This window comes from Castor canadensis, chromosome 14, assembly GCF_047511655.1.
Source record: "Castor canadensis chromosome 14, mCasCan1.hap1v2, whole genome shotgun sequence".
NCBI classification, from domain to species: Eukaryota; Metazoa; Chordata; class Mammalia; order Rodentia; family Castoridae; genus Castor; species Castor canadensis.
In genome coordinates, this window is record NC_133399.1 from 40,865,980 (window position 1) to 40,886,215 (window position 20,236).

Sequence of the window (20,236 nt, forward strand, 5' to 3'; positions counted from 1 at the left end):
GCCTCATTCTTGTTAGGCAGGCACTCTACCACTTGAGCCACTCTGACAGCCCTTTATTTGTGATGGGTTTTATTGGAGTTAGGGTCTTGCGAACTACTTGCCTGGGGCTGGCTTCCAACCATGAGCTCCTGATCTCTGCCTGCGGAGTAGCTATGATTATAGGCGTGAGCCACCAGCACCCAGCCATGGCTCTTGCTTCTTAATAGCTCCCTATACAGAACAAAACTCACCAAAAAGTTTGCTGTACTCCTGGTACCTCAAACCCCACTCGCCCGCGAATCTTGCTAGGCTGTCTGTCCCCCTTTCTCAACACTTTTTTTATTCCAGTCACCTGATTTGGTGACTTTAGATGGAGTTGTAGGTCCTGGTTTCAGCTCATCTTGATCGTTTTCTTCCTTTTTAATGTCTTCAGGCTTCTTTTCCTCCTTTTTCTCCATCTTCTCTTCCTTCTTGATCATGGTTCTATTTAAAAACACAGTTATCAGAATTCAGTTCTCGAGGCTCTCACAGGAGCAGTCCCATTGAGCTTCAGTCACACACTCGGGTCAGGTGGCGACATGAGAGCCATCCAGACATAAGGAAGTGAGAATAAGCTAAACACCAAAGAAAAGACAATATTCCTCCTTCTGCACCGCTCTCACTCCCACTTAAGTTCTCTGCCAAGTCCTGAAGTATGCAGAACAAAACTAGAGACCCAGGGGGATGTTGTTCCAAAAGACCACATGCGTGCTCAAATTACCTGAGAACACTTCTTTTATTGTTTGTTTTTTTGAAATAGGATCTTACTATGTAGTGTAGGCTGACCTCAAACTTTCAATTCTGTCTCAGGCTTCCAAGTGCTGGGATTGCAGGTGGGTACCACCATGCCAGGCTAAAATTATTTTTCTTTAAAAAAAAAAAAAAAAAAGACTTTATTTTTTCCTGAGTGTGATGGCACATGCCTGTAACCCAAGCATTCTGTAACCCAAGAACTGAACTGGGGATTCAGTTCAAGGCCAGCCTGGACTACACAGTAAGACCTTGTCTCAAAAGAAATAAAGCATGCACGTTGGACATACACCAAAAAAATGTAGTAGCATTCTGCTTGATGCGTGTTTTCCAAATCTGATAACAAAATCACTCCTCAAGGACCAGCTGCCTCTTTGCAAAGCCTCTCCCACTAACAGATCTAGAAGTTCTTAAAGTGAAAGGAAGGTTACTGAAGGAGTGTATGTGAGGAAAAACAAGGCAGAAATAAACTTCAATGCATGTGTGGAAATATCACAATGAAACCCAGAGGCATGGCTCAGGCAGTGAAGTGTCTGTCACAGAAGCATTAAACCCTGAGTTCAAACCCCTGTGCTGCCAAAACAAAAAAGAAAATTCCCCAGCACTCCACCCAGGACACTACTGGAAGACAGCTTGATTTTGAAAATCTGAAATTCGTCACCCTAGAAGAACAGCTGAGGCCAACCAAGGGCTGGCTGGGTGGGGTGTCCTCAGGCTCGGCGTTCCAGTGAGCCTGCTTTCTCCCCTATCTGGGGCAGTGCCTCCCAGGCTGGCTATCTTCACTTTGTGCCCAGGAACACCTAGCACTCGTGCATGAGAAAGTCAACGAATACCATCAACAACTACAGGCCCTGAGACCATGTGACAGTCCACGTACATCCTGCCAGTTCAGATCTGTCTCAGCTGCAAGAAGCTGCTGACAAATAAGGGACTCAGTTCCACGCACACAAGGCTGTGACACTTGCCACCCAGGGGCCAACCAATCAAGGCAGTCATGATGATCACCAGAAGTCACACTTTTAAAAACCCTGACAATGACTAGACAGGCTTGCAAATTTCCCGAAATAAAAAGCAAAGCAAACCAAAGGGCTCATGGAGGGGCTCAAGTGACTCAAGTGGCTTCAAGCAAGAAGCCTAAGTTCAAACCCCAGTGCCACCAAAAAAGATAAAAAGCAACAGTGAGCCGGACTTAGGATGCAGGTGACAGGCTGTCAGGGAAGGGCTGCGTGCACTTCAAGTAGAGTTGGCAGCGGAAGCCCATCACAGCACAAAGTCAGCTTTGTGAGACACAGCCACCACCATCCACACCACAGCCCTCCGCTCACACAACAGCTTGAGACAGGAGCAGGAACGGGACCCGGCCAGGCCTAAGATGGGAGCTCTGTACCCACTCCTACTTGTGCCGAAGACAGAAATCACAAGCCTGTAGAAAATGGGAGCACAGGTTCTGGGCTCCTAATCCACTATGCTAAAGTACCCAGGCCACCACAGGAAACTCACAGCACGCCCTGGGCATTTTTAAATTTTGACGTCAATGTGGCAATTCCTGACATCTGTCAGACACGGTGCTAAATGCTAGCTCAAGATTACTCACTGCAGCATGAGATGAGGCTACATACCCACAGAGGCCGTTTTATCTGTGAATAGTGGGGTGTCTGACAGCTTCTACAGTTAAAAAGCAGGAAGGGATGAAAGTCACAGCCATGAGGGGACTTAAGGTGTGAAGGCCCGGGACGTTAGGAGTGAAAGAAAGCAGCAGACTATCACTGTGTGCTGCTGTGCTCAGGAAAGCTGTGAGAAAACAAGAACACACACTGACTGTGATCCCTGTTGTCCACCTTACAGTGACAGGCAGACTGCTGAGTGTGAAGGGATAGCAAGATGCAGGCACAAGCTGAGATGGAAAGGCACAGGTGACACCTGCATCGTGAGGGCCATGGGCCACCCCATCCTTCTCCCACAAAGCTGAGGTAGGGTTCAGAAATTGCCGTACTTCTCCACTTTGATCTCCACGGGGTGATGCCTATCGGCACTCAGTAACTTTTCCTTCTTCACTTCACACTCCTTTCTGTCTGACAGCTTCTTCCCAGCAGGTTCGTTCTTGGCCTAGAACATGACACAGACTAGTGACATGGGGCAGAGCTCCTGGTTGGCAAGTGACCACCCACAGAACGTGCCTCACCTTCTCCACAGAGATCATCCGTCCGTGCAGCTCGGTTCTGTGCAGGTGGTTGATACACTTGGTCGCCTCATCAGATGTCGCCATGGTGACAAACCCGTAACACCGAGCCCCAGGACTGCGGGCATTGGTCACCACCTTGGCCCCGACAACCTTCAAGAAGAAGGGCACTCCTTTTCTCTTGTCCAAATAACCACACTGCTTGTTAGAACCCTGAGCAATTCAGCTCAGCTTGGGGCTGAAATAACTAAACCCTAGAGGAACACCACACTGGACATCAGACTACACAGGACAGTGGCTTTGAGGGACTCTGATTGTCTCTGCTTCCTGGCTGGAGGTTCCAGGCCATCGGCAGGGAGCGAGGGGAAACTGGGACAGGTTCCAAGTAAGGCAGGAAAACAGCTGACATTCTAAGGGAAGGCTGAGGGGAAGCAGACCTAGAAGAGAGCCAAAGAAGATCCCCAGCGGTGCCCGAGTGAGGAGCAGAGCAGGAGGCACTTCCACCTTCGCTCAGGCTGCAAACGGCTCACACTTCCCCGAGGCCAAAGAGCTTGTCATTCATGGGGCATGAGGCAGTGTTCAGGACACTCTGTGTCCTCAACTGTGACACAAAATCACACAAATGAAGACTGCTGGGGGCCCTGACTTACAAACCAAAAAAAGTCAGTCGTGCCCGAGGATCTTGTGCCCTGGACAGAAGCTCAAAAGTTCACAGCAACAGAACAAACAGCAACCCAGATGGGAAAATCCAAACCCTCTAATCAAAAGTCACTTGGAGGGCTGGGGTGTGGATAAAGTGATAAGAGTACCCACTTAGCAAGCTCAAAGTCCTGAGTTCAAACCCAGCACTGGCAGGGAACTCCAAGTCCCGGTGAAGAAAAACCTGGATATCAGCAACAGGCTCTGACACAAGCCAATGAGCGCGCAAGTGAACAGGACTGAAAACATCTACCTTAGCTGTGCTCTGCATGCTGGAGAAGGGAGAGAAATGGAGAGTCAGCCTTGAAAGAACTCGAGAGCTTGAAGACACAGTGAGAGAAACTACTAAAATGAAACAGGAGACAAAAGACAGAAGACAAAACTGGAAAGATAATCCAAACCATCACTCAAGAAGCGGATGCAGGAGGAGGGAGAGCTGAAGGCCATCCATGGCTGCAGAGTGAGACCGTGTCTCAAAAAAGGGTAAAAACCAAAACCAGAATACCAGTTGCCAAAGGCAAGGGAGCAGGAAGACCAAAGCATATCACCAGGAAAATGCTCCAAACTGCAGAGGCAAAGTCCAGAAAGCTGCCAGGGGAGGCACGCTGGACACTTGAAGAGCCAACACAAGATCAGCCCAGAATTTCACACTGGTACCTGTGCAAATGCATAGGACATGAAGGTCCCTCAGCTCTGCAAAAGCCTTGGATTCCCGAGGCCACCATGCACTACCATCCTCCTCGGCTGGGAGTGAAGAGGAGTGAGGGGCACCTGGCACAGTCAGCATGGCTTTTATTTATAAACCTCTGTAAAAAGTAACTGTTTAAGCAAAGAGGTCAACCCATAACAAACACAGTGATATGTGATGTGTACCCCGTCACATCCCAAAGCCTGGAGAGATGGCAGGAGACTGCAAAAAGGCCCTAGACTCCTTAAAGTAGCATAAGGTCGCCTGGAGATACGACACGTGCACTGTAAGTCCCCAAAGGAGACCCTGAAACAGCAAGAATGAATCTCAGCAAATTAGCCAAGGTCACCCGAAAGATTGAGTGCAGAAGGTGGCGGATAAGCAAGAAAAACAGATCAAAGAAACAGAAAGAGAAGGAAGAGCAGCACTGAGTGTGCACATCCCCTCTGGGTGGTGGACACTTGGGAGAGAAAGGGAGGAGCCTTACCCGCCCCCATCAGTCACACTTCCTCTCTTGACCTGGGCAAGGGTAATGGAACAGTGACACAGAGCCCTGGTGCCTGGGTTCTCAGTACCACCAGCTCTTCAGCATGGGGAGCTAGGCCAACGTGCGTTCATCTACTGCTCTGTCATATTAATCGTTCTCGCAGGGGCATCACTTCTGATGACATCAGAAGCCACGAGCAGCTCCCATGTCCGTTTCCCCGCCATGCCTCTGGCACAAAGCTCCTCACAGCATCCTTTGATTCTCTCCAAGGACAAGCCTCGTCTGATCACCAGGCCTTCCTTTGTCCTGAGCATCCCAGGCAAGGCCACCCACTCACTCGAGCCTTGCTCAAGAGTCATGTCCTCAACCAGGTCTGCCAAAGCCACTTCCCACATCCCCGGTTTGGGCTCATCCCTGATGCTGGCATGTTCTCATTGATGTGTTTATTCCTTACTGCTCCCGGTCTACTACTGGACGTGTGGGGACAGTGACCACACTACATGTTTCTTCTCTCCTGACAGTGCCCGAGTCCAGGAAGAAGTGAGCAGAGTGTGAGTGATTATCTGTGGTTGTGACAGTTTTCTGAGCCCTCCTTAAGGCCAGTGACTGTTAAGAAAAGCTCAGCATGATGAACGCCTTTTCTGGGTTCTGCCTGCTGAAGTCACTAGAATGCTAACAAAGTCTGAGCAGGTGACACAGATCTGGACACCTTTCCGACCTGGAGCCTCCTCCATGCAGGGTGAGTGCCCCCAGCACCCGGAGGACAAGAGCAGTCCCAGGGCTTGTCATTTGGCTCTGCTAACTCCTGGACGCTGTGGTCACTGTTCCAGCTCCTGTGCAAGGCTTCTCTTGCCTTCACTAGCAGCACGTTAGTGATCTACTGTGAAGCACGAGCATACCACGCACTGAAGATGCTAGAAAACAGAAAAGCCGGCCATTCGCTGTGACATTTAAAGAAACACACTTGGCACACCAGCTTTAGGTTGTATGGGCCAGGAGACTTCTGGTCCTCATAGGTCAGAGATGCAGAAAAAGCATGGACGGCTGCTGGCCACACGTGCTCTGAAGCACAAATGAGGCACACAGCAAAAGTCAGGGGAAGGGAAGGGCTGCCTGCTTGACTTTCTTCTTTAAAACCAGAAAGGAGAACCCAGAAGAAATAAACTCAAGGTTATTTTCTACCCAACCAAAGTTGTGTGGGCTGAGGTGAGCAGTGCATACCTTCCCGTACTTGCTGAAAAGGTTCTTCAGGTCCGTGGCACGTGTAGTAGAGGACAGCCCGCTGACCCACAGGTTCCTTCCAGAACTGCTGCCGGCACGGCCTAGAGCAAAAGGAAGGTGATGGTGTCTTAGCTGAGGTAGAAGCATGACCTCTCTTTCAAACTGAAGCCCCCTCTAAGGCCCTGAGTCTAGCCACTTTCGCCCCTCAGCCTCACTTGAGAATTCACTGGCCACTAGCACACAGGGTCGGGAATAGAAAATGTGCATGGCACAAATGGTGAGCCTTTTTTTTTTTTGCTTGCAGGGTTGAGGATGTAGCCAGGGCCTGGCATGTATCAGGCAGTCCTCCCCACTAAGCTGCACTCCAGCCCCTCAAGACTACTCAAGGAGTGACCACGGGGTATTCACTTGTAACTGAAAGGCTTTTGGATGCCCAGCTCTCAACCAAGACAGCAGGCTCTGGAATGCTTGTCACATGCTCCTCAAGGGCTAGAAACACTGCTGCCTTGGAACAGCTTTCACTGCTCCACAAACAGCCATGTGGATCCCCAACCAGGGAGAGCTCAACTCCCTCAGAGCCATGTGGCAGTCAACCCAGCAAGGCAATAGGTGCCGAGAGCACTGACGCACAGTGCGGCCATCCAAGGCCCCGCCTCCCAATGGACCACGAGTCAAGTCATACCTTTTTCATCTTTAATCACTGGCTTTATATCTTTTTCTTCCTTAAAAGAACTAGAAACAAAAGTTAATGTTATTCGTACACAAAAAAAAAAACCAAAAGAAATCTAAATTAAAATTATGATAATGCACTAAAACTGAATACCTACCAGAAAATTAGTCTGAAATAAAATTTTGACAGACAACTTTGGAAATTTATATTGGAAAATCTGACCCCAAAAATACAATGTCAGATTCGTAAACATCAATTCGATTAAGCTGAAGATAACAATTAATTTAAAAACACAACCATAGTAGGTTGAGAAAAAGGAATCGAATCACCCATTAAAAATGCACAGGGAAATAAAACATCGTTGGGAAGTAAGCTAGAATTTCAGCAGTCTGGCTGGCCAATTGCAGATAAAACAGCTAGGTGTGTCATTAATGACCAATGGAAAAAGGAGATAGCGTCTGGTCTAAAACTGAGAAACAACAAACCTCATTTTCTGATCAGCGCCCTCACTGGTTGAGGACTCTTTAGGAGCCGGAGGGACTTCATTACAAGCTTCAAACTCAAACTTCTTCACGTCTTCTTTGCTATCTCTGGGCTCGGGGCTCGGGGCTTCCGTGGGCGCTTCCGCCAGCTCCTGGCTACAGGCCTCCGCCAGCTCGGGGGCCGCGCTACTCTGCTCAACTGGCTTCTCTAGCCCTACAGGCTCGCGGTCCGTCCTCGCGCCTTCGCCTGTCTGCTCCACGGGCTCCCTTTTCACTACCGCTAACAGGGTGTCTGCCTCGCTCCACTGAGCGCGCGGTGACTCGCTGGCCACAGCTAAATCTCCCTCCTCCTCCTCCTCCTCCTCCTGCTCTTCCTCCTCCTCCTCCTCTTCCGGATGGGCGCTGCCAAAAAGGTCCTCTTCCTCCGCCAGCTTTCTGTCTGGCCCCACGCTACTTGTATCCTGTGCAAATGGCTGCTCCAGCTCGGAACCTTCTTCTTTTACTGGCTCAGATTTACAAGTTTCCCCCAAAATGTCGAGTATTTTCTCATTTTCTACGGATTTAACAGGAATAGAATGGCACAAGGTTTAATTACCAGGGAAATAAAGCAATCACAAATGCGGAACGGGCACGGCTGCCACACTAACACCGAGAGAACTGCTAGCTACACAGAGATTGGAAAACCCGAGGTACACACAGTGACACTGTACACTACCTGCGCTCATGCCACCGGCTACTACGGAAGCCTCTACGCTATGGGGAGAGAAAAGCCCCCCAGATTTCAACACCTACAAGCGCGGGGCTGCTTCTCGACAGTCTCTTCAAGGTTTGCTCAAGCCTGTGTTCCATTCCTTCCCAATGTCCAAGGAGCTGAGGCAGATGTGGATGCAGATGCGGATGTGGATACGGATCCCTGAGCAGCTAGGCTTGCAAGTTCTTCTTTTGATGGCAGTCAGATGACAGTCCCAGTGAAAGCAAGCAGCTCTTCTGTCAGCAGGAGATAAACTCAGTCCAGAGGGAAATGGTCCATGGAAGCTTCCACGAGGAGCCTCGGCCTCTTCTTCTGGATTGAGTCCCTTGTGATTCTGAGCCCTGACGCCAGCCTAGCCTGCCTCAACTGCCTCAACGAAAACCACCGCAGCGCAGTATCACAAGATCTGTTTCAGGGGTGGCCGCACACGAGGTGTCTGGGAACTTAAATGCCACACTACACAGTGGGAGAGTCAAGCCATCGGCATATCTCACCCAATACGCTTGGCCTCAGGAGGCCAGAGCGGCACTTCCACAGATCTGGTGATACGCGTGGGTTTCCAATCTCTGGTCCTTGTCGGATGTGGACTGTCCACCGCTAGCGGCTCACGACAGCACAGCACAGCTTAGATAAGACAGGGCAGCGGGAAGACTGCCCGACCCCACTGCCGCGTGTCCCGGGTCAGTACCTGGCTCCAAAAGGGGCTCTTCAGCATCCTGTTCAAATGAGAAAAGAGGAAAGCGGAGCCACAGGTCACTGTGAACTACATAGACACAACTGTCAGTGTCTATGACTAGTGGCCCTTCAGAGCCTGTCAGTCCTGCATCACTGGGGCAAGCAGTGGGCAGAGGTCCTCAGGCCTGGCTACCATCATCTGTCCCCCCATTCCCAGTAAGCAGCCTTTATGGTTACGCAGCTGGCACAGACGCCCAGGCCAAAGCAGAGGTCCATGGCCACCATCCGTCACAGCTGGCTTTAGAAAAACATTTTCCCAGCACAAACTGCTCATCATAAGTGGAACTTGGTACCACTAAAAAGCCCGTCTCTCTGTCCTGCTGCGAAACCTGACATCCCACTCATTCATGGCCTCTCTGCAGCCCTAAGGCAAGCTGCTTGTCCCTGCGCCACCAACACTCCATCACACCTGGGTCACGTCTGACTTCCTCTGAGAATCCTCCAGTTGCTGCAAGTTCGGCCCCCAGCACACCCCATTCAGCATCAATGCTCAGCTCATCACTTTTCCATAAATGCTGTTATGCCTGGGATCTAAAGTGTCCCCCAAAGGCTGGTCCCCAATGCAGTGTTCAGAGGCGGGGCTTTTGGGAAGTGACTAGGTGATGGAGACTTCCCTAACTGAAAAGACTGTTGGAAGGTGGGACCTGAGTGGACGAAGTGTGTTCCCGGGGCAGGACTTTGATAGTCCACCTTGCTGCAGGCCCAAAGCAATGCACACAACCAACCATGATCTGAAACCTCTGAAACCATGGTCTAAAATCAATCTTTCCTGCATTACACGACTTCGCTCAGTGTTTGTCACAAGGAGAAGCCAATGCCTACACACTGTGCACTCATCTGTTTCCAGTGCAGCAGAACCAGATGGCAAAGCCACTCACCGGAGTTACTGTCCAGTCCGAGGGTGCCTCCAAGGTGCTCCGGAAGCCTTCCCTGTCCACCTGAGAAAGGAAACAGCATCAGTTGTGGACACCACAGCTGTGACCACCAAGGCCAACACCTTGCCACTTCCTAAGCAACCTTCACAGGGCCCTCACCACCTGCAGGTCGCTCCTTGGCACCCTGTACCCCCATGCTACCGCAGCAGCTCGCCTGATAGCAGCCACAGACTGCAGCAGCTCTGCTCTGCTGGGTCGGCTGAGTGTGAGAAGCTGCTGTCCTGTGTGGTTTCTAGGTACAGGGATTTCCATATCCACACCTTCCGCAGAGGAGCTCATGGCCATAAATACTTTACTGCTAAAATAAAGACTTTTAGCTTAAGACACACACTGAACTTAATCTCTCTCTTTTTACTATTCACCAGACAAAAGGAAAACATATCACCACAAAGTTCTCTAAATATGAAGGCCTTCACTTTTTTTTTGGCTTTTGCTGTGCTGGGAAATGGACCCTGGAGCTTCAGCCACGCTGGGAAGCACTCACCATGGAGACAGCCCCAGCCCTTGGTTTCTGGAGATAGAATCTTGCTCTGTAGCCCATATGCTGGCATGGAACTTGACACCTTTCTGCTTCCAGTGTGCTGGGGTCACAGGCAGGTGCCACTGTGCCCAGCTTCAAGGTCTTTTTTCTGTTTAAGTGAACTAGATTTCAACCTAGAACGGGTGCCTCCACTGCTCTGACAGCACTACACTGAGAGGAGGGCAAAGCAGGTGCTTCAGGCCAAGGTGCTGTCCTGACCTCTGACCACCTGACTGCAGGGTATAAATTGGTCCTCTGTAGCAGTTCTCCCCCAGATTGACAACTCTTAACGTCTTACTGAATGAACACCCAGGCGGATTCACATGACACCAGCACAAAGACCAAAGTGCCCACACAGCCTGCATGGGAGGAGATGCCTGCCCACCTCTGCACAGGGCACCAGCCTCACTGGAACAGGGTGCCGGCCACCTGACCCCTCTGTGCGAGCTGTCCACAGATTTAAGGAGAACCCGCCTTCATAAACCATATCAGCCGTCTAACTTATGACATCCACCCTGTTAAGAAGAGCCCCAGCCGAACACCCTGGCAACACTCACTGTGCTACTGAAAAGCTATCTGCACTTAACACCTGACCTGCATGGAGCTTAGACAGTGTTTAACAGTCCAGGTCTAGACATGACCGCGGGCTCACGGGGACCTAGCTGGGCTCCCCCGCATCAGCAGCCCTGGCCGGCAGGGGAGCCTCGGGGCTGCTCGCACACCCCACGTGGCTCCAAGTTACCTACAGCATGATCCGCGAGCTGAGCTGGAAGCTGTCCCAGCTGCGCAGCCACGTACTCTTTACTGTCACAGAAGGAATCGAGGATGCTGTCTTTGGCACTGTCCTCCCCAACGTCGGGAGCACTGCTGTCCTCAGCTTCAGGTCTGTCTAACACGCTCACGCCCACCACGTCCATGTCCTGGAAGCTCTGCACACTTGCATCCCTGTCCTCCTGGGGAGGAGTCAGAGGCATAAGTGACCTGAGGGCCTGTGTGCAGAGCTGCTGCAACTGCAGCCTTCCCTCTGCCCCACCTACCTGCCCATCTCTGGAATCTTCTTCCAGGCCGTTATCTTCAGTGTCTTCCTCCTCCGTCTTCTGTCCTAATTACAGAGTAATTGCTGAGTCAGGTCACTCTCAGGTGCCAGTCTCAGAATGTTTGCCCAGGACCACAGATTTCACCCTTACTCAGAGCATGGAAGAACAAGGAAGGCCAAAAGTGGTATTGTATTCTTCTGCTGTATGTCATTTTGTTAACTGGTGCTATGAATAGGCCCTCCGCTAGGACAGGACACACCAAATCCAGTGCTGCAGAGCAGCCACAGGCTTCCAGAGACATCAGAATCCCCAGACCAGACAAACATCCCCAATGAGAAAAGACCGCAGGAGAGACAGGCATTTGCTGGTCAAAGACTGCACCAGATGCTAACACAGCAGGTGGGACGTGGCTCACTAGAGCATGTTCCTAGTGTGCTGAGACCCTGGGTGCCAGCCCCAGCGCTGCAGGCCAGCATGCCTCTCCAAACGGACAATTCCTGAACTTCAAATCTCAGCAAGACTTGAAAGGAGGGAAATCTCTGGGCAGTGGTGTTTCAAATCCTTTCAACTGCACACAGCCTTTGTTTCCAGAACTCCGCTTTTGGACACTCACTAAAATATCTAAGGAAATCAAAATTCACGTAGTAACTCTATCTAAAGAGTGGATACAGGGGCTGGGCATGGTGGCTGACACCTGTAATCCCAGCTCCATGAGAAACAGAGATTGGGAGGATGGATGGAGGATTAAAGCGAGGGTAGGACAAAAAGTTAGGGAGAACCCATTTTAACAAGTTGTACATTGTGGTTCCCTTCCACAATCCCAGCTCTCAAGGCGTAAATAGGAGGATCAAGTGCAGGACCCTACCAGAATAACTAAAATGAACATACCCAGGGAGGGGCTCAAGTGGTAGAGCACCTGCCTAGCAAGCCTGAGGCCCTGAGTTCAGCCCCTCCCCCCAAAAAAGGAAACCAAATTGAGCGCATTTGCATTCATGCATGGCACACCAGTATGTGTGTGGGGGTAAAGTGTGAGGTATTTCTTGTCACAACTGTGTAACTGTAGGGTGGTAAGTGGCACCTGGTGGCCAGCGATGCTGCTCTGTCACACAGCACTGCTCAGTCCACACCATCAGCAGTGCCCCTGCTGTGCCTTGTAACCTTCAAAACAATGGTGATTTCAGAGAACATCTAAGGCCTGGCACCGGTGGCTCACACCTGTAATCCTAATTACTTGGGAGGTTGAAATTGGGAGAATTAAGGGTCAGGGCCAGCCCAGACTCCATCTCTAAAATAACCAGAGTGAGGGCTGGCAGAGTGGCTCAAGTAAGAGCGCCTGCCTAGCAAGCGTGAGACCCTGAGTTCAAACTCCATTGCTGCCAAAAAATAAAATAATTAGAGCAAAATGGGCTGGAGGTGTGGCTCAAATGGTAGAGCACACTTTACAAGCAAGAAGCTTAGAGTTCAAACCCTAGTTCCAACAAAGAATAATATCTAAATACACAGGAAAACCCAGAAATCAAAAGACAGCATGTGCAAAGCCAAGCGTGGTGGGGCACACCTGTAACCCCCATACTAAGGAAGCTGAGGCAGGAGGTCTGTAATTTGGGGATCAGCCTGGGCTATGCAGTGAGACCCTGTCACCAAGGGCCAGCTTTTCAGGGTTCCATCCTGAGGGAGGAGAGACATCTCAAGAATGTAAACATATAGAAACCTCAATTTTTGATGATACAAACTGCAACTTCTGTATTTTAATGTGGGTAGTTCTATCACCCATCAGATCCCATGAGTTTCACATTTTATCATTTGTGCCTGTCAACAATGCTGTCAGGTTTTATTTATTATGTGCACTTGTCAGAGAATAATTCAGCTCCATGTCATTCAGCTGACAACTCAACTGTCTCCCTCCCCCACCCGTCCCCCCCCAATTTTAGCCAACCCAGCCTCTACGTTTCAAATCCACCATCCACAACATGTGTTGATTGTACCAACTCCTGGCCCGCAGAGTGACACAGGGTGTGAACAGCACATGCACGCCAAGAGCTTCCTACACACTAGCAGGACAGAGAGACCACAGCTTCGCAGACAGGCAGCACTGATGCTAAGCGCTCGAATGCATACACAAAAAACCTGAGCTTCGGTGCCACACCCAGTGCAATTCCAGCCCATCATCGGCATAGCTCAGATCCCACCAACTAGCTTCCAGAAATCTTGCCTGCCCGCTTTTTCCTGTGGTGATGGTATGAAGGGCCTGCGATGACATGCAAGCCACGTTCCAACTTCGCTGCATGGAAGCGGCGAGAGAAGAGCCTTGTTTCGAGCTACATGGGGTGCAGCTCTCACAACCTCTGGTGACACTGTACTCTTAGAGGAGGCAGTTTTAAATTCCTGAAATTCGTTCAACTTTGTTGCAGAGTTGGAAAACAGGGGTTGGGGATTTAGCTCAGTGGAAGAGCACTTGCCTGGCAAGTGCAAGGCCCTGAGTTCGGTCCCATGGGAAACATGTAACTCTCCTGAGCAAACACTTTGTCAGCATTCACAAGAACCTATTTCAACCTGGAAGCCAGTGTAGTCCACACTTCACACCGTGAACCAGGCACCCAAACACCTGGGAGACCATGGCCGCATAGACTGAGCTCTAAGAACCCGCCCCCCTCTTTGGGCTTGGTTACCTGTTGGAAGCAGAGAGGACAAGAACCCTTCTCATCAGACAAAGGTTCCAAGCAGCAACAGTGCGCTCTACACCAACCCTTCAGCTAGGGCTGCTCTAATAGCCCCAGTGCCCCTCACAGGAGCCAAGGAAATTTTGAGTAGCATGTCAAAGCTCACAGCTTTATTTATTTTATTATTATTTTTTTTATTCATATGTACATACAATGTTTGGGTCATTTCTCCCCCTAGGCTCACAGCTTTAAATGAGCGCCTACATTCAAAAGTTTTAGTTGAGGGTTTGGGTGAGTGGCTCAAGCAGCAGAGTGCCTGCCTTGCAAGCATGAGAGCCTGAGTTTAAACCCTGACACTGCAAAAAAAAAAAAAAAATTTTAGCCAGTAACTGGTGGTTCACACCTGAATTTCTAGCTACTTGGGAGGCAGAGATTGGGAGGATGGAGGTTTGAGGCCAGCCTGGACAACTCGTTCTCAAGATCCCATCTCCAAAATAACCAGAGTAAAATGGAGTGAAAAGAGTAAAAAGGAGGTGTAGCTCAAGCAGTAGAGAGACTGCTTTGCAAGTGCTAAGTCCTGAGCTCAAACTCCAGCCCCACCAATAGTTTTAAACTACATGGCCAAATTGTTCCCACAACTATTTAAAAGCATACTTTTTAGGGCTGGGGGCGTGGCTTGAGTGGCAAGGTGCTTGGCTGACATGCGCAAGGCCCTGGGTTCAAATGGCAGTGCAGAACAGGAAAGGGATAGGACGAGAAGAATACAAAGAAAACCCCACTTCAAATGGTGAAGAGCTTACCATCTAAGCAGAGGAGGGGTGGATATGTTTGCTACCTGGCCCACCCATCACTACCTGTTCAGTGAGTATGTTCCTAGCTGGAACACAGGCACTTTCCAAAACGACAAAAACACATCAATGTCTTAAAATTAAATTTTAACTCAAACTACTTACGCAACCTAACTAAAAAATTTAATCTTTCAAAACATGTGCACAAGCTTCAAACAGATGTGTCAGGGAAAAGTTGCTCATCCAAGAAAAGCTGCTAAAAACACACAGAAATTGTTGAAAATGATACAAAAAAAAAATTTTTTTTTTCTAAGCACAGCTGTCCTTCACAATTCAGCACTTCTTCAGATGAATGGGATTTTACATGGCACCTTTTTTTTTTTTTTTTTTTTGTGGTATTGTGGGTTTGAACTCAGGGCCTACAACTTGAGACATTCCACCATCTCTTTTTTGTGATGGGTTTTACTTTCAAGACAGGATCTCCTGGAACTATGTACCCAGGCTGGTTTCAAACTTCGATCCTCCCGATGTCTGCCTCCTGAATAGCTAGGATTAGAGGTGTGAGACACCGGCACCTGGCACACAGCCCCTTTCAAGAGAATGAGCTGGGGGTGCAGCTCAGTGGTAGAACACATCCACTTAGCATGTGGGAGGCCATAGGTTTCATCCCCACAGCACAGAAAGCAAAACCACCTTGCTCACCACCCAGGAATCTCAAATAGTGCCATCCTTGTTGCTAGAAAACCTAACAGCGAGGGCAGCAGCCAATTAGGACAGTCAAGGTTTCAAGTTTTATGAAATTCAATTCCTCCAAAAATAACTGGGATCTGGGATTGAAGGAATGAGGTCCTGACACAGGTTCCAACAACGATGAGCCTTGGAAACATCAGCTCAGTGAAAGCAAATGGCCCAGACTGGGCAAGTCTCCACGAGCAGAGGTGGTGACTGCCAGAGGGGATAGCTGTGACTGCTGGTGGACATGGGGTTTACTTTTGGGGGATGAGAATATTCCAGAACTGACACAGTAGTGGTGTTGCCTAGCCTTGTAAAGATACAAAACAGCACTGAACTGTCCATCTGAAAGAATTTACAGGATTGTGAATTATATAGTGATTTTTTTTAAATGCAGGCGGTGTGCAGATACCCCAAGGGATATCTTGTCTAGTGGGGTTCTGCTGGGTCTCAGGTTGGCGTCATTTTTCTTGGCTGAAGACCTCATTTTTGAGCAAGGAAGGCAGGAAGTAGGGGCAACATTTCATCCCAGAGCAGCTGGGGAAGGAGAAGGGTGGGCCTGGGCCGGTTCTGTTCTAAGCCTGACAGAATCAGCTGGAGCGTTTCCCAAAGGCATCCTACTTTACCCTAGCACCTCCCCTCATTAGGTGGCAAAAAGCGAGGCTACTTCTCAGACCTGAGCCACTGAGGCCAGCACTGGGATGGCACTCAGGACGCAGGCCTGGGCAGCAGTGTCCCAGCAGGTACCTTTGGCACATCTCTTTGCAGTCCTCTTGCTTGTTGTTTCCAAGTCGATGCCACCTTCCCCAGGATCCTGCCATTCCTCCTGAACTGCCTGTTAGGAGAGGATGGATAGTTAGGAAGAGTGGGCTTGCATACGCTATTCTTTCTTTTTATGTGGCACTGAGCTTTGAACCCAGGGCCTACACTTTGAGTCACTCCACCAGCTCTTTTTTATGATGGGTTTTTTTCAAGATAGGGTCTCATGAACTATTTGCCTGGACTGGCCTCAAACCATGATCCTCCTGATCTCTGCCTCCTGAGTAGCTAGGATTACAGGCGTGAGCCAATGGCGACCGGCTCCTGCTGTTCTAAGTAAGGACTTCCCAACACATTAAAGTAAAGGAGATCTTGACGACAGCAACTCTACTTCTGCTATTTGGGCTGCAGATCCAAAAAGTACAGGATGAATCCAGCACAACCTGGCCCTTGACAGGTCCAAAAGATAAAGAACAGGGAGGCTATCAGCCCAGGCTGCAGAATCAGGGTCAATGACCAGTCCCCTAAATGACCAGCCCCCTCCCATAGCCAAGGCTTGTCCTGGAAAGTTATACGAGGGGACAAGTACTGACAGAGAGACTGCAATAAGCCCAGCCAGGGCAGAGGGCTGAGTGGGGGGGGGGTCCACCGGGAGAAGTGGTTATTTTGCTCCACAGGTGCGTGCCACCTGCTCGGTGCAGGACTGAGACATCACCAGGTCCCTACCCTCCTCCAGCTGTCCCACATGCCCAAGTTTGTGCTAAGTTTTGCAAAGAGGAGCACAAACACGGGGCGATAAGATAAGCAGGGGCAGGGTGGTGACATCTCAGGCAGACCCGGAACAACAGACTCCACCCTGGTAACCAGAATGGAGTACGTGGTTGGTGCAAAGGCCCAGGGGTAGCACCTGTCGCACTCTCCTCCAGCGGAAGAAGCCGAGGTGCAGCAGAGAAGGGAAAACACCTAGCCAAGGTCACGGAGCCAAGTCTCCAACCTGAGCCGGGGGGACGGGTCCCAGGCCACCCTGATCCCCAACAACCCCGGGTTACATGCACTTGGGACATCTGACTGGAAAGCGAGGCTCGAGAGAGGGGCAAGTGACGGGCTAAGGTCGCATAGCCGGGTCCCCTGGTGCGGTGGCGCCCCGAGTCGGGGATCGCGGTGACAGCCCGCCTCACCTTCCTGAGCCGCTCCATCAGGACGCTCTTGTTGCCGCCCGTGTCCAGGTTCCGCTTCTTCAGCTCCGCCCGCAGGTCAATCACCCGCAGGTCGCAGAGTCGCCGCGTCCCGGTGTCCGAGGCGCCAGACCCGAGAGCAGTCGTACCACAGCTCGAGTCGCCCGACCCTGCCAGAGTCTCCGCCATCCTCGCTTCCCCGGGCCCGCCACAGACTCAGTCCTACACCGCCAGCGGCTGTAGCGGCTCTGAGCACAAAATGGCGATGCCTAAGAGGAAAACGCACTCGCTTCCTCCCGCCCCGCTTTACGGCCGCGCATGCGCGCCGGTCCTACGCGCGTTCTCAGCAGCCGAAGCGCTCGCTCGCTGACAGACGCTATGTCCCCTGCCTCAGTGCGCAGGCGCCGTAACTGCAGCACGCATGCGTCACTGCCTCAGGCAAAGGGAGGCCGACAAGGCTCAGCGCGTCTGCGCACCCCTCCCTCAGGTTCCCAACGCGCATGTGCAGAGGCGACCGGCAGCGTCGACCTCGCGCCGGGTGCGCCTGCGCAGAAGTGAGGCGCGCCGGGGAGGCTGGAGCGGTTCCCTCTCAGGCGGCGCCATTTTGTGCTAGGAGCCGAGATAAAACCGGCCCGGTTGTGTGTGAAGTGGACGGCGGAGCCAGGGTCCCTGGAATGGCGGAGACTCTGTCGGGTTTAGGAGATTCGGGTGCGGCGGGCGCAGCGGCTCTGAGCTCCGCTTCGTCGGAGACCGGGACGCGGCGGCTCAGCGACCTGCGGGTGATTGACCTGCGGGCGGAGCTGAGGAAACGGAATCTGGACTCGAGCGGCAACAAGAGCTTTTTGATGGAGCGGCTGAAAAAGGTAGGGCCGGGGCCCCGGGGGTGGGTTAGGAGCCCCGCACCGCCGCGGTGGCCCCGGGTCCGCCCCCGGGTCGACCCCGCGGCCTATGTCCGGCCCGGCGCCTGCGGCTCCCGGCTGCTTCCAGGCCCCGCGGGAGCTGCGAGGCCGGCCGTGCCCGAGTTCAAATCCCAGCGCCGCGCTGGGGCGAGGAAAAGGAGGGAGGATGCGGAACCCGGACTGGAGCAGCGGTCCTCGGCCGCCGTCTCTTCCCGCACCGGTGTGGGGAGCTGCGAAGTCCTCTCCTGGGGGTCGGGACGAGGGACAAGGCTAAGGTCACACTGCGGGACTTGAAGCCAGGCCCGGGTTCGGGGGAGAGGCTCCCGGACTCGCTGGGGGCCGCAGCCCGAGAACATGCCCCGGATGAGGGGAATGGCGAAAGGAAAACCTTGCGATAGCCTCGTACAGTGACGGGGGAAGGGACGTGGCAGGCAGAAGGAGCCATTGTCGGCGGTCAGAAATGACACGTTCGGTTCGGTTGGACTTTTCCAAAATATCCTCAACTCCCCCAGAGGCGGGCAGAGTGGGTGTCCGAGGATCATCTGCCCGCACTGGGGACCCTGCCAGGCCCCAGTGGCCTGATCGTGGGTGAGGAAGACTTGAACCCCTTGTGAATCTTTTCTTTTTCCAGAAAGGAAGAGAAAGAGAGAAGGGGAAAGAAAAAGGAAAATGGTATTGCGTTTGCTTTCGGGCTAGATGAGGTCACGTGGACCAGCTTGGCCTGTTGCCTGGCACATGTAAACAAATTTGACTCTCTGTGCCACCTTTTGTTGTTCGTAGCTGGGGACTCCAACCTCTCCTTTGGGGTATTCTGAGGACTCCCTTTGCAGTAACACAGTTAAATGTCCTGCCCTTGTTGGCCCTTGTGTTTTCCTCATCACTTGGGTTGCATTTCCACTCTCCTGTCTCCCTGCTGAGGTCTTGGGATCTCAGCACCATTCTCTGCCAGGCATAGATCAGACATTTTGTGTTTGTTGACACTTGTTATTAAGAAACCTGGGAAGACCACCTGCTTGGCTAATGAAGACTTAGTCTCAGAAGTGGGTACTTGATGTGCCCAGAAGTGATGGGGCCTTTTCAGGACTCCATCTCCTGTTTCTTTCTCCATGGATACCAAGGCTTTACTGGGCAGGAAGTTTGCTGGCCAAGATTTATCTGGGGAAACTGCTAGGAAGGCAGAGGGAGCAGCTGGGAGATGTGCTCCCCGTTCTTAGCCAGCAGGGCCTCCCCTCAACCCAGCCCACTGGGGAGGGTTGTCCTTGCCTGCACAGCTGCTTCCTTGTCATTAAGCTTCCCTGTCAGGCTGGTGGCGGACAGCAGCGTGACTTCAAGAATCCTAATCCAGCCAGTTGCTGGTGGCTCACGACTGTAATCTTAGCTACTCAAGTATAGACCAGGAGGATCAGGGTTCAAAGCCAGCCCCAGGCAAATCGTTTCTCAGACCCTATCTCAAAAAAAAACCACAAAAGGGCTGGTAGCGTGGCTCAAGGTGTAGACTCTGAGTTCAAATCCCAGTACTACAAAAAAAAAAAGAAAGAAAGAAAAAAATATGAACCTGTCCAGGTTTCCTTCTCCCTCCTTTCAGTTTTTGAGAGGAGTAGTCTCAGTACAGACAGAAATACCACCCTTCCAATAGCTAGGTGCTGCCCTGCCTGAGCAAGTCTGTAGTCACTGCTTTTCTCACCACATCTGTTGCCAGGTGGTAGTCCTCTTACTTTTCCAGGAAGGGCAAAGGAGCAATTGGTGGAGGGATTTGCTAAGGCTTGCAAGGATGGCTTGGTGTGTAGTTCCCAAGGGATGACCTTAGAGCCCTGTGCCCAGTAGTTCCCAAGAGATGACCTTAGAGCCCTGTGCCCAGGGGTAGAATGGGACACCTCCTGCCTTGTGCAGTTCTGATCTGGTGATGCTTCAGGATTGACTATCCCCAGCAGGCGGGCAAGGGACCATTCCCTATTCCTGACATCTGGAGAAGAAGAAGGTTTGCTTTGCTGCTGGGACAGATTAGGTGTGCAAGCCCATGCCTTGTTCTGAATTCGTACATCAAGCTGACA

At 51.4% G+C, this 20,236-nt stretch overlaps 2 protein-coding genes across 11 annotated transcripts in view; one reads left to right on the top strand and one right to left on the bottom strand.

The window, feature by feature from the left end:
- Positions 1–17,618, bottom strand: part of Safb2 (scaffold attachment factor B2) — a 49,120-nt gene extending 31,502 nt beyond the window's left edge. For 4 of the 8 annotated variants that reach the window (XM_074054396.1, XM_074054394.1, XM_074054395.1 and 1 more), the window contains exons 1-12: positions 17,290–17,616; positions 16,100–16,187; positions 11,173–11,237; positions 10,882–11,088; positions 9,559–9,618; positions 8,634–8,661; positions 7,198–7,747; positions 6,725–6,774; positions 6,043–6,143; positions 2,951–3,100; positions 2,762–2,874; positions 332–462 (exon numbers count right to left, since the gene is read on the bottom strand). In XM_074054396.1, the coding sequence (XP_073910497.1) occupies positions 332–462; positions 2,762–2,874; positions 2,951–3,100; positions 6,043–6,143; positions 6,725–6,774; positions 7,198–7,747; positions 8,634–8,661; positions 9,559–9,618; positions 10,882–11,088; positions 11,173–11,237; positions 16,100–16,187; positions 17,290–17,475 (1,729 nt within the window). In that variant the 5' untranslated portion in view covers positions 17,476–17,616. Of the gene's footprint in view, positions 1–331; positions 463–2,761; positions 2,875–2,950; positions 3,101–3,384; positions 6,022–6,042; positions 6,144–6,724; positions 6,775–7,197; positions 7,748–8,633; positions 8,662–9,558; positions 9,619–10,881; positions 11,089–11,172; positions 11,238–16,099; positions 16,188–17,289 lie in introns of those variants that run through there. The other 4 variants (XM_074054398.1, XM_074054397.1, XM_074054399.1 and 1 more) reach the window with 4 other exon arrangements.
- Positions 17,619–17,810: 192 nt separating this feature from the next.
- Safb (scaffold attachment factor B) overlaps positions 17,811–20,236 on the top strand; it is a 28,948-nt gene continuing 26,522 nt past the window's right edge. The window contains exon 1 of one of the 3 annotated variants that reach the window (XM_074054392.1): positions 17,811–18,149. In XM_074054392.1, coding sequence (XP_073910493.1) covers positions 17,961–18,149 — 189 coding nt within the window. In that variant the 5' untranslated portion in view covers positions 17,811–17,960. The remainder of the gene's footprint in view (positions 18,150–20,236) is intronic. The other 2 variants (XM_020166514.2, XM_020166515.2) reach the window with 2 other exon arrangements.